Genomic DNA, 13,694 nt, shown 5'->3' with positions numbered 1-13,694 from the left:
TGCCAAGACTCAGCTCAAACAAACTTAGAGTGAACATGAACAATCAGCATTGCTGGATGCAACAAGAGATTCTACATGAAATATCATGGAAAGAAAACCGTCAAGCCAATGCAGTGATTTAAGCTGATTTAGGTGAATCTGCAAAAGTCATCCTTAAAATTTAAAACGCTACCTGCCAGCGACAAAAACAACAATATTCACTAAGTCTCAGAAACTACTTTTATGATGTAGACACTGAGTGCCAGATGGCGATGCTGTATCACCACAAGCAAGACAGCAAACATAACAGGGCAGTCAATTAATGTGGCTATGCTTCACAGCACAGGTTTTTATTGGGTTTCTTATGGTGCAATGCCTGTGAGCAACAAATAAAAAAAAATGTAAAAAAAGCATTATGGGGCTTTTTTTGCACGTGATGATTCGGGCTACGGCTGAATGCTCACCTTGGTGCGTCCTGAACCAAGCTGTGGTGGGAGAGATCTGGAGGCGGCGGTGACTCTCGCTTTGGACGTCGCCAGATTTCCTGTTGAACACAAGAATGAAGCCAGTGGACTTTCATGCAGTAATATGAGAAAGCAAATAATATTTGGGAATGAGCCAGCGGCGTTTCAGTAAACACTCCGGGATTGATTTTCTTTTCTTTTTTATTCAACATACAAGAAAAAGGTGTATAAAGCGTGCACCACTATGTTGGTGTTCATAGAGCAGGAGAGTATAAAGAAAAAAAAACTAAGCTGAATCCATGGGCTCAGGAGTGCATCTGTGTGCACAGCAGTCCAACAGCCCCACACACAGTGGAAAGGATGTGAACATAGCATATGCAAGACAGTCTGAACATTTCAAAGTTTCTGCACAAGATGTCCAAATGTTTTCTCTGGCTATATCTTCAGAGGCTAAACTGTGATTAATAGCAGTGAAAGAAGCCTTTGAAGCAGGATTGGTGACATCAAAGTCCTAATCCATGGGTGGCAGGATTTTTATAATGAGTGGGAAGTATCTTAACACATTTCAAAGGGTTTACTCCATGAATAAACAATAGCTGCACAGATGTGCCACACACACCTTTAGAAAAATACGTCTGCAGACACAGGAGGCAGCATTACCCGAGCAGCCGTGTATGGCAAGAAGGAAAACCTTTTTAAGTTTTTTTTTAAAGATAAAGCCAAAGTGACAGCCCAACAATTGTTCTAGATTTTCTACCGCACACAGACAAACTTCGAAAATGCAAATATGCTCTCGTCTTCTGCGATATCATTTCAAGACTCGCATCGGTTGGTGAGGACATCGTCTGACAGCGAGCCAGAAACTTAAACACCGGATCAGCGCCTGCCTTTTCCCAGAGGACGCTGCACTATCAAACATGTATTAGAAGCTTCAATCAAAAGCCGGACTGATCAAAATCAATTTAGGATGGATTAATTAACAGGCAGTACACTTCTAACTTTAGACAAAGGGTGTCCTACTGGTGCCAAAGGGTTTTGCACTGAGCCAAAGCAATGTGCCGTTCATAGCACACATAGATACACACACACACAAATATGTGCACACACACACTGCTGTAGTCAAAACAACCAAAAACATATGATGTGAGCACTCTTCAAAAGAGTCTTTTAAGCTAGTACTGATGTTGCTTTTAGCTTTTGACAGTTATCTCCCGATTTCTATTTATGCATCTGCTTGTTCATTCTGCTAATAAATCAGGGTTTTTTTGTATCAGGCAACAAACTAAATGCAAGACATTCTGCCATATTAAAATATGCTTTTTATATTTGTTGTAAATACGTTTGGAAAAATAACCAACGGATCAAAACTGGAACCCAAAAATAGAAGAAAGGACAGAGTAAAGCCCGATATGATGGAAATGTGAGCAGTTAATTGCTCATTATGAACACATGTTTGTGAGAAGGTCTTGTGTTTAGGATACCGGGAACAGATTTTACAACCTCAAAGGCCCCTTCGGCAAAACCTACACACATGCACGCACGCACGCACGCACAAAAAGTATGATCTTTGAGAACAGGGGCTGTTAAACTGTGTCGGGTATATTACCAGCACACAGGCAGGGAGGGCCCTGCTCCAATTAGCCCAGAGTAAAGCTGGATGGATTAATTGGAGTGGGTCTTGTGCAAATGAAGTGCGCTCTCTCTTCTCCCCATTAGTGCTGCTGGGCCAGATCATCTGAGCACATTTGTCATGATGAATTAGCGGCTGCGAGTGGAACGGGCTCGTGGAGTGTCACTGTGCTTTTACGCCTCTCACTTCCATGACACCATCAAGAGGAGATGAAGGGGCTGCGCTGCGATGAGAGAAACTATGACAGTTGTACCTAAGCCTTGCAAATGGACACTCGCTGCTTTCTTCGTGTATTCCTTGGCGGGTCGTATTAATTCATTCTTCCGGCGGGTTTCATATCCCCTCCTGACTAGATGATTAGAGCATTGGTTAATAGTCAGTATCCTCAAAGATTTCTGCCTCCTGAGACACGAAGCCAAGGGAACACCTGTGATGTCCGGCCTGAAAAGAAGACCTTCTAATTTAGATACAGTAAGGAGCTTGTCTAATGATGTGGATAATAATTATTCAAACACAGAGACGAGCTAGAAAAGGAAGATTTGTTCTTTGAAAGCGGATTCAGCTGAAGAATAGGCTACATGTGTTTTAAGTTACAGATGGAGACAGCCCTTATTCTCAGAGTTCTCATGATAAAAATAAAACGAAAAGAGAAAAGGAGTGGAAATATAAGAGGTTAATAATTGAAAAGGAGGGCGAGCAGGTGAGGGGAATATTTCCCAGGTCATTCAGACTTGAGAAACAGGTGGAGGAGCGTCCCACTGATCGTTTCTGCTTCACGCATGTTGCTCTTGGCATGGACTACCAAGACGCAAACAGAGAGAGGCAGAGCGGTGTGTGGGGAGTGGGGGGTAGAAAGAGAAGAAAAAAACCCTTCCTTGGCATCTGTGCGTTCACTTTGAAAATTAAGCCCAGCAAGAATCCTGTAGGAAAAAAAAAAGCTCAAGCTGGCAGTTGTATTGGGGTTCTATTGACAAGAATAGTCAATGTGCTCGGGATTAAAAAGCAATCCCGCGTTCAATATGACACCTCCCTACATGCTTTTATGAGTGCCAGTGTGCGCCTTGTACTTCAGAAGCTGTGGATCGAGCTGTCGACACGGGGGACAATCAAAGTTGTAAGAGAGAGCAGCCTTCCTGAGCTGAGTGAGCAGAGCCTTGCTGGATATTTCTGCCCGCTCTCCCGCTCTCTTTTTGAAAACATGTGATCTAGAAACTCAACTCAGCAACCAAGCAAATTAGATTAAAGCACCCGTAACCCCCCGCCACCCTACCCACCCTCTATAACCACCACCGGTTATGCCTAGAGATGGCTTCGGGGGCTGTTGATTTAAATGCCATCCACTACTGTCAAAGCAGATCAATCATAAAAAAGCATGGTGTAATTGGCTTTTAGTGACACAACACAGTGTTGCATTTATCAAAGGATGTTGTACCATGTGACTTAGGAGAGCCGGCTTCTTGCTATTGATGTGCAAGGCCCGTCAAAAAAAAAAAATCCCTCTGCTGACTCAAAACATTCCCCAATACTGCGATTAGGAGAGAATTCAAACAAAAGTATTACTTGGTGAGTGTCTCTCCTGCTAGAGAGAATATGTGGAAGTGCAGTGAAAGACTGCAGTGTCTGCCGACTGGGATGAAAAAAGGCAGAGAACAAAGAGCCAAATATGTCATATCGCTGGGAGAAGCCTGTCACTTCCACACAGGAGGATCTCCTTACATGAAGGGAGACGGAGGGAGATGGCAGAGGATGGGAGAGCTGCAACTGTGGCTTTGTGTGAAGATGTAAAACCAATATGTAAATTGCTCAATATGAACTCCACAGCCCTAAAGATCTTGCAGAGCATATTAACGGCATGAGCTTCTTTAGCAACTGCAGCAATTGGCAAATGGCATAAATGCTCCAGCTGACAAATATTAGACTTCAGATTGTGATGTGACGTGGTAAAACTGACCATTAAAAACAGCTTTTTGCTTTTAAATCTGCAAAATAACTAGGGGAGTTAGGTATGAGATAAATGTAATCAAAGGGACATTAAATTATAGTATAAACTTGAAAATAAATGGGAGAAACTCAGACAGAGGATAAATATTTCACATTTGTTCTGAAGGATAGTGCAGGATCTATGATATATCTAATTATTTATTCTGCAAATACAAAGAGGAAAATACAAAGATGCATACAAACTCAGGGAGGGTTTATTTGTTTAGAAGCTGGTAATAAGAAGTCACGAATGCTATGTATTAGGTGCTAATAGCGTCCCTTTCAAAGACGGCATGTAATAGTAAATCTTTATATACAGAAATCATCCCGTGATTAATTTTTTAAATGGTGGCTTGCCAATGAATAATTCAAAATGACACCAAATTACATCAGTGCAGGTCCCGTTCATACCTGTTATTTTTCAGCGTACAGTATAAGATGTTAAAACCTTATCGGTTGAATGAGAATATAGCATGTGTGTGCCTGCGCGGCCCACTATCTGTGAACTCCATCCTCTGACAAAGAACTGGCAGTCTCGATGAGCAGTGTGCATGTGCAGATGTGCTATGCTACAATCAGCAGGGCCAGGCAGCCCTGAGGCCACACACACACGCGCACACACACACGTCCACTGTACTGTGACCGTGGGTTGCCCAAGCCCTGGTAGACCCAAGTGAGCTCTGCCAATTCAAACACTGTGATTCCCCTGATCTGGGAAAGGCCCTGGCTCTGAGGAATTTGTCCATGCAAATACATCCCATTTCCTCTGACAAAACACCACCACATGTCCAAGCCTCAAGGACCCACATTCTGCAAGGCTCAAGTGCCCTCGCTATTCACCGCCTGGGAACTTTTTACTTTCTGAGGCCTTCACACTTCCCTGCTACCCTTCAATCATGAACGGTCGGGATATCACATTCTCAAATTGCGGTCGCTTGTTTTACAGTCGACAGAAACCAAAAAGCTAAATTGTCTGATTTATAGGTATTGTGTCCTCACTGCAGTGTGACATGTGCATCACCACAAACATTAACCTCCAGTGCATTCATGCACAATATGTGTAGTCCAAAACCCCAGATCCAGCATTTCGCTTTCATCTCTGCATCCAGGCCGCTGCAGGTCTACGATGATGTCCCCTAGTGGTGACACACTGAGGGGGCGGCCCAGACAGTGAAACCACCCTGGTGTAAAACAGATTTCCATCAGATCGCCCCAGATAATGGTAATTTCACAGATAACAGAGAATCCATAATGTGGAGTAAAATGCAAATTAAATCTCCCCACAAATTTTACCCCGAAGAATAGATTTATAATTTTCTCATGCGTTACTGTATCTCACTTAAACAGTGCTCCATCTTTTCCGGCACGATAAGCCCGAGCAGTGTTTCATAGCTCTTTATCTAACGAGATGATCTGCGGGTCCACAAGCTGCAATATGAAAATCGGACCTCTGACTCTAAAATTAAAAAAGATCTGTGTAAGCACGGTGTTTCTAAAAGAATCTTAAACATTTCAGGATAGTCAGGACAGACACAAACACAGTTGAAAAGAAAAAAGGAAATAAAGAAGCTTTCAGGAGTGCAGCAGTAAACACTGCAGCACATCTTAGTTTCTATTCAGTGCCTTTGTGCACTGAAATTAAGTGTTCACTGAATTGGGTTTTATAGAGTGTACTTTTCTGAAGCTCGTAATTGCAGAAAGGAAGTGGCTGAAGGCTCCCTCGTGCACAGCCAGCAATTGAAGTTTGCAGACACGCTGCACAGATTTCTACAGGAGTCTCAGCTTAGGTGCCTTTTGTGAATCGAATCTCCTTCTAATGCCACTGGGAGAGAAAGCAGGAATTTACAGGTGCCTAAAAAAGGAAGTGAATCACATAAAGTGGCTTAGCTGAAATAAAAGTAGGAAGTGGGAATCTGATAATATAAAACATCTATTAGCATTTCAGCTAAATCAAGTGACCAGGAGGGCCCCAGCCCCAGCTAATGACAAGCACATTACTCTACCTTCATTTAACCAACAGAAAAGAGGTGGGAAGAGTTGCTTTTGTGTTCTCTAAATACTCTTTTTTCATCCCCTGGGTATTTAGAAACCTTATCATAAAAATATCCCACTGCACCCACAATCTGTAGATAGCATTCAGCAGAGGGAAACCAAGAGGGACAGCTTAGTGAAAATAAAAACAGAGCGCCATGCGGAGAGCTGAGCCTCTCAAGAGATAATGGAGACTGCAGATTTATCCGAGCACGGCACGCAGAGGCTTGAAATGAAGGGGGGCTGGGGGGGGGGAAAGATGCCTGGGAGTCGCGTCTTAAAGAAACCCACTTACCTGAACATTTATGGGAAGAGTACACAGCAGCACTATTCACTGAGTGATATAGTCCCGCAATTGTTAACAAAAGGAAAGTTTCCATTTCCTCTGTGGCTAGTGGTTAGTTGCTGAGATTTTCTAAATAGCATTATATCATACCTGTTTTAGTTAAGGGGCTGGAAAACAGCTGCTGCAAAAGTTTGTTCTCTGACGTCCTCAACACCACAACAATGTCTGCAGGGAGAGTGTCTCTGTTTTTCTCCAAAAAGCCATTCACATTGTACATTACCTGTTGAGTAGGACATGAGAAATACACGCACGTGTAACAGTCAATTCACATTTTCTGAATCTGAATTGTCATCACTCTATGATAAGGCTGAAATTAATGCTGGGGTATGGATATATACACACACACACACACACACACACACACACACACACACACATCTTATGTGAGGGTAAAAAGATCCCAGAGAAAACTGATGTTCCTTTTAACCACAGAAAAACCACAGGTGTGAGCAATAAAAATACTGATGGCTGAAATCCATTTGAGGTTCAGTTGCCGGTGTTGCGCATGCTGCTTCTGCCAAACTGTCAAAGCTTACTGGAATACAGATGTTTTTAGAAACACCTGCGTTTTTCCTCAGTGACATGCGATAAGTTTGCTGTGCCGCTATCCAGTCCTGGATTTATGAAAAATTCCAATAACACAGTTCAAACAGCTTGGTGATTCCCAAAGAGCTATTAGCTGAAAGCTTGGCATATCTCGGCATGGTGTGCAGTATGTCATTAAAAAATCTGAGGAAACTGAACAACTAAAGGACAAAGGAAGAAGTAGCAGCACTAAAAAATGTCTAGCAGATGAACAGTATCTGAAAGTCATGGCCTTAAGAAATAGGAAGAAATCTACTGTTTGCTGAACCCTCGTCAAAAATGGTTTCCCAGCGAAGGATGGCTGTCAAGAAGCCATTCTTAAAGAAGGGAAACAGGGAAAAAGGGCTGAGGCCTATCCTAGCTGTCATGAGTTGACAGGCAGGGTTTCTAATCTGTCACAGGGATAACACAGAGAAACAGACAACCATTCACATTCACCCCTTTGGCCAAATTAGAATCACCAGTTACCTACACAGGCAGATCTTTGTAGTATGGGAGCTCGGGTACCCAGAGAGAATCTATGCAGGTGCAGGGAAAGAGGGTAGACTCATTGTAGGGAGCCCCAGCTGGGTGGTAGATTTGAACCCAGGACCTGGTTGCTATGAGGCTCCAGTCCTAACCACTGCTGCACTGTGCCACTCTTCATATGTTCGCATGTCTCATATTATAATCCACTCAAAAAAGTGTCTCTTTTCACATTTTCTTCATATAAGATATTTATAAGAAATAAGTATGAAAAAAGTTAACATTATGAGAAAATGTGAAGGATCAACTAAGATAGACTTTTTAGTAAAATTTCACAGACTTATAGGATTTTGTTTCCTATTTTTCTCTATATGGGATGTAATAAATTTTTTTAAGTCACAACAAACCTAATCAGACCCCAAAACAGATGTAGAGAAAAATCCTTCCATAAAGTATGCAGATGTTTATGAAATACTCAAAGTAAAGGCATAATCAGAATAGAAGGTTTTACCAAGCATTTCAAAGGCCTGAACACTGGTTTACATGCTCACACCCATCATCATCAAGGCAGTAGATTGTTAGTTAAACACATCCAATGAAGTATCTGATACCTGTCCGGCATAGTGCTGAATTCCAAAACAAAGCTCCACTCGTTTTGGTATCCAAAAATATTTGCAGCGCAAATTGTCCTCAAACTTATCTGTAAAGAAGACATGTAGAAGAAAATTACAGCACGTGAAGGCTCATTATGCATTGATCTGTGAACTCTTATGTAACTGAGTTATTTTATGTGCTACATCTCAGCATGTTTGCGACTGTAGTTCCAATCTTACCCACTAGGGTCTGGTCGGTGGCCTGAGGGAAGCGGCTCTCTTCATCCAGCAGGGACAGCAGACCCATGGGCTTCTGCAGAAACATGTCTAGAATGGGCCTATTGTCCTCATACTCCACCAGGCTGGCATCAACTTCCTCGCTCTGGTATTCCATCTAATTAGAACCAGTGAATGCAGAATAATAATCTAGTTATGGTTTCCCTAAATGACCCAATTAAACAACCTAGGATAAATATGCAATGTGCATGTGTGGTTTAAAAAAAAAAAAAGTTTCTAATCAAGCAAACCACACACTTGCAGCCAGCTGTGTGTGTCTACGGCTGAAATTTACAGCGTAATAGAGTCTTTTACTGAATGCATAAAACAGAACAGCTCCAAACCAACAAATAGAGCCACTTACTTATTCATAATTTATTTCAATGTGCAAATAACCCAGAGTCAAATCACATTATTGCATCTATTTAATTTCAGATCAAAAAGTTGTTTTAAATATATATTTTACTAATAAAGTGGAACCAATGGATCTAAACCATCCTCATGTTTAAATCATTAAGTCAGAATAATCAGTTTCTGTGTACAGCAAGACTGAAGACATCCACACACAAAATAAAGATCCCCTTTCCACCGAGCATTAGCCCTACATCAGGGGAGGATGTTTTCCACAAGCTAAAGGCCTTTTTTTCAGAGATCACTGCTATAATTAATCTGAACGGGGAAAATGTAGCTTCCAATAACACTTCTGGTCCTGGAGAGAGCTAAAAATGTGAATGTAAATGAAAGTGCAGAGGCTATTATTAGTCCATATGCCGTGCGGAGTTTGGCCTCAATAAATAATAGTTTGTATTTTTCTAAAGAAATGCACACTGAGCTATCTAATGAGAAAATGTGCCACATCACTAAACCGAGCCACTTTTCTTGAGTTCTCTTTAAAAAAGACTGTTGCAAAGTTACTTCAAACAAAAGGGTTTCTGATTGATGTCAATTCATCTCCATCGAGGAAAAAAGGCTTTTCGCACTTCAGGGTAAACAGCTTCATTAAATCAATTAAGAGAGTAATTTGGGGTGACTTGTAGGAAAAATTAATGTTGAGAGCTTTTCTGAATTGGTAACTGTGTAAACACCAAATTTATTTAAGTGACTAATTTCCATAATAGTGTTTTAAATGGAATGTTCTCTGCATATTTTGTGTTATTCTTTCACCCCAAACACATTACAGTGGTATCTTCTACTTTGTGCATTAGAGCGGATCATTTAAAACCTATTTATGCATGAAGAACTCACCTGTTCGAGAGCAAATATGTGCTGGTTGAAATAAAACTGAATCTGCTCGTTTGCGATGTTGATGCACAATTGCTCAAACGAGTTCTTCTTGAAGTTTTCAAATCCAAAGATGTCCAGGATTCCCACATTCATGCCGCTCTCTACGGCACTTCAAAGGAAAAAAAGGGGGACAAACAAACTTATTCTTCTATGCGATGGAACAAGCAAATCCCCAGCAGCCATATTAATTGATAAAACTTTAATGATAATCCAAGTTCCACCCAAATACGGAGTCTGGTCTGGATGGCCTAGTCTGACGAGAAATCATAAACACCGTCTTTGAAAAAGTCAGATCTTCTTAAATGGCTTTTATTTCAGTCTCTATTGATTTAACCTCCAGTTATTTTCAATGTCTGCACTAACAATACTCACTTCTGCAACACAGCATAGATATTTATGATCCTGTATTTTATATTCAGTGCTTGGAGCTGCTACTTTCATGATCAGTCATTACCCACAGTATGTAGAGGTCACCTTTAACCAGTGCTACCAGGTTATTAATGGCAATAAGGAAACGGCTAAGATGACTGGAATGCAGACGGGAACTCTGGCTTCATCTCTGAGAGACGACTCCTTGACAGTCAATGCTCATATTTATGAAGGAATTCTTTTGGATCAATGAAAAGCCTCTTTGCAGTCTCTCTGAAGTCTTTTTAATCATCTGAACATTATTTTCTCTGCACGCAACTCTGTATCAAAAATTTATTAAAACTTTTTTCTTTTTTGCTCTCCTTTTGCTTGTCTTGTGCTTTCCCATTGATATTCCCCTCTTCATGTTTGCATCTACCTCTGCAGACTTCCAGAAAGGTCATCAGAACTTTGCAGAAACTGAGTGAGAAATTACACCCCAAGAAATTACAGAAAAGACAAAAACAGTGGGCATGCAAACAAATTGTTCATCACTAGCACGCACTGACCAGACATTCATGTCAGGCTGCAGGAGTGAGTTGATGCGATTCACTATCCAGCTGAACAGGCGTCCGTACAACGCCTTGGACATGGCGTCTCGGACATCGGCGGCTTTGTCCACGGTGTTGGAGCGGATGATGGTTTCGCCCCTCGTGACCACACACTGAGAGGTAAGTGCTTCCTGGAGCTCCTCGGGTCCAATGCTGAGGAGAGACGCAGCTGAGAAAAAGGCGAGACAGTCAATCAGTTTCACAGTGAAGAGATTACTGCATCTTATCACAATACTATAATAACAAACTATAACATGGTTATACTGCAGATATTTAAAGTGGAAAGTGGAAAGATTCCCTTTTCTCAAATTCTACAACATCACCTCAAATCAACAGCTCAATGATCCCAAACACACATCTAAACTGTTTTGGGGATGGATAAAAATTTGTGGACTTTATTTAAAAGCCAGCTGAGCTCTACCAATTCTCCCAACAAGATTGGTCAAATATCCAAGCTTGCTGATCATGGTGCAGCTTGCTAAGGGGCATTTAACCAAATATTAGTGAGAGGTAATGTATATGTCTGAGCCTATATGCATACTTTTGACCATGTGTGGTTTAGAGAATATCCAAGATACATTCAAAATCACACTACACCCTACAAGTTCTTGTTTTTAAAGCAGCTAAAGATGTACAATCCTGTTTTTTTGCAGCCAGTGATTAACTTCCTAAAACACTTCAGGTCGTACAAGTTTATGGGAGTCACCGATGACCATTTTTTATTTACAGTCAATGCTTACAACACACATTGCCTAACATCTCACCGTTCTCTAAGGCCTCTGAGTTAGGCACTTCACTAATATCGGTCTGATGCTGGGATGTGATGGAGGCAAATTCAATATTCCCAGTATTCAAAATTGCTGAGAGAATTTTGTAAGCAGAGTCGACCTCCTAAAAACAAGATATCAAAAGAAAATTGTTACATATTACGTATTTTATATATTACAGCTCTCAATAGATCTGTGCCCAAACATTGCATATGTGATTGCTTGAGTGTTTAGTACCTCTTCTGTAAAGCCGATATTTCGGAAGCACTCCTGAATGGCATCAAACTGCTCTTTATATTGTTTCCTTGACACAATGTCTTGCATCACTTTGCAGTGCTGACTGTCAATGTACCTGCAGATTCATGTTATGACAGTCAAATTAGTTTCCACATTGTGAGGAGCGAATGATGGGATTATTTGCATCACAAACCTGGGAGGTGTCCCATCTGGCAGCCTGTAAGTCTTCAGCTCGTCTTGGTGGTAAAGGCCGGCATATATGTAATAGAATATGTGGAAATTTTCCTCCCCTCTGAAGGAAAAACAAGCAGAAGTTAGATGAATTACTCAAATCCAACCGCAGGAAGGAAAAAAGCAAGGGCAGCTGCTTACGGAGCCTGTTTGATGACCCTCGACTTCTCCAGCAGGTATTCAGATATCTTGGCCCCAATAACCGCTCCTGTCGGCGTGAACTTCATCTCCAAGTACTTGCCGAAGCGACTGGAGTTGTCATTGATTGCCGTGCAAGCGTTTCCAAAGGCCTCGACGAGAGGGTTAACCTGCAAAATCTTCTCACGGAGTGTCCGATTGTTTGCCTGAGAGCAACAAAATAATTATTTCATGAACTCTGGTAGATTTTTAAGATAGTTTATGAAGTAGTTATATCAAGTAGTTAAGTCTGGTATTAACAAGTTAGAAATGATGATGAAAAATAGTGACCAAAGAGCTACTATGCAGTACCTTTCCCAGGAAAGTAAGATGCTGAACAATTAAATGAGCACTTTCTGTTTTCCCAGCACCGCTTTCTCCACTAATGATGATACACTAAACAAACGAGATAACAGTTCATCAAGCGGGAACACTGACATCATATACCATAATTTTTTCATATGTTATTTACTAACATTTCCTTGCTCCTTTGCTTTTGTCCAAAAGTTTCCAAATCGACATTAAAAAATAACTGATTGTCATTAAAAGAAATTGCTCGAAAGCATTTGTAAAACCTACAGTGCTTTATACAAAATAATTTTCATTATTATTCTATCAGTTTTAGGATTGCACGGTACAATGCTTCAACCTATTCAGTCACTTTTCTGGAAGATACCTGGTCTTTGCAGAATGTCACCATGCCTTGGTAAGCTGCATCTGCAGTAGCAAAGATGTGTGGAGGGTTGTCAGCTCGCTTTACGCCATGGTACAGCTTAGAGAACTAAAAGGGGCATAAAAGTATTCATGATTACTTTTATTTTTATTACGGCTTTGAAGAAATTAACAACCAACAGCTTGGAGAAGACAAAACTCTGCAGCGTCACATAATATCAATATCGGATATCCAGTGAAGAGAAAATTTGAGGAAAAATGCATGCAAAGTTGCTGACTATGCATTAGAGATGTTTAGAGTAATTTAAAAGATTAAAAATAGTTGATTTAAACTGACTGAGCAGAAAATTTGGGGGCCAGATTGTTGCACTAACTAATATGACAATTGCCATAATAGTTGCTGTTACTGTGAATAAAAACAAAATAATAATAATAACAATAACTAGCCCTACAAATAGAGTATCCACTAAAGCAGAACCTGCATCATGACTGGCATCCATTCATCATTTCCACTGTGTTTGTAAAAAAAAACACAAAAACTATTTGTGACTGATGTGTTACCGACCTGAGGAGAGTAGATGCTGAGATTCTGGAAAGGATTGAGAGCGATGAGGATGTCACCGACGTAAGTGTACACCTGCAGCTCATCATACCTCTTGTGGAGATGGCTGATGATTGTCTCCTGCAGAAAAGAAAACACACACACACAGCCTAAAATCAACAACTTTTCAGCTTGGGCTCATCAATGCATGACGAGATAAACACATAAAATCCTACCTCGTCTAAGAACTCCAGGTTCACCAGATCATCATCAGGACAGCTCTCTATTATGAGGGTTTTACGAGTATTGATCCGGACATGCCTGTATGAAGTCAAGGACACGAGATGCCTTTTAAGCCTGTAAAGTGACCACTAAATGAGAAACAGTAGTGTGACTGGCTGAATGTAATACCTAGTCACTTCCATGTTTTTCACGAGGCCCTTTAAGCTTTCCCAGGGGACAAAACTCCTATTATCA

The 13,694-nt window shown here is 41.0% G+C and overlaps 1 protein-coding gene and 1 pseudogene across 2 annotated transcripts in view; both read right to left on the bottom strand.

Moving 5' to 3' along the window:
- Positions 1-7,507, bottom strand: part of LOC309690461 (myosin-IIIb-like) — a 29,413-nt pseudogene extending 21,906 nt beyond the window's left edge. The window contains exons 1-3 of the transcript XR_014280759.1: positions 7,488-7,507; positions 6,521-6,650; positions 444-523 (exon numbers count right to left, since the gene is read on the bottom strand). The product of XR_014280759.1 is annotated as a myosin-IIIb-like (transcript). The remainder of the gene's footprint in view (positions 1-443; positions 524-6,520; positions 6,651-7,487) is intronic.
- A 551-nt stretch (positions 7,508-8,058) lies between these two features.
- LOC309690460 (myosin-IIIb-like) lies at positions 8,059-13,642 on the bottom strand (the record flags this gene model as incomplete). The annotated part of the gene is made up of 12 exons (XM_082507491.1): positions 8,059-8,180; positions 8,314-8,467; positions 9,595-9,742; positions 10,551-10,761; positions 11,357-11,483; positions 11,597-11,711; positions 11,790-11,888; positions 11,969-12,171; positions 12,681-12,785; positions 13,242-13,358; positions 13,454-13,538; positions 13,629-13,642. The coding sequence occupies 12 exons, from the start codon at positions 13,640-13,642 to the stop codon at positions 8,059-8,061; spliced, it is 1,500 nt and encodes a 499-aa protein (XP_082363617.1).
- Positions 13,643-13,694: the final 52 nt, after the last annotated feature.

This window comes from Aulonocara stuartgranti (assembly GCF_965226115.1).
Source record: "Aulonocara stuartgranti genome assembly, chromosome: 16".
In the NCBI taxonomy this organism is placed as follows: Eukaryota; Metazoa; Chordata; class Actinopteri; order Cichliformes; family Cichlidae; genus Aulonocara; species Aulonocara stuartgranti.
Note: the sequence above shows the minus strand (reverse complement) of the source record. Positions and strands in the feature narration are given on the sequence as shown.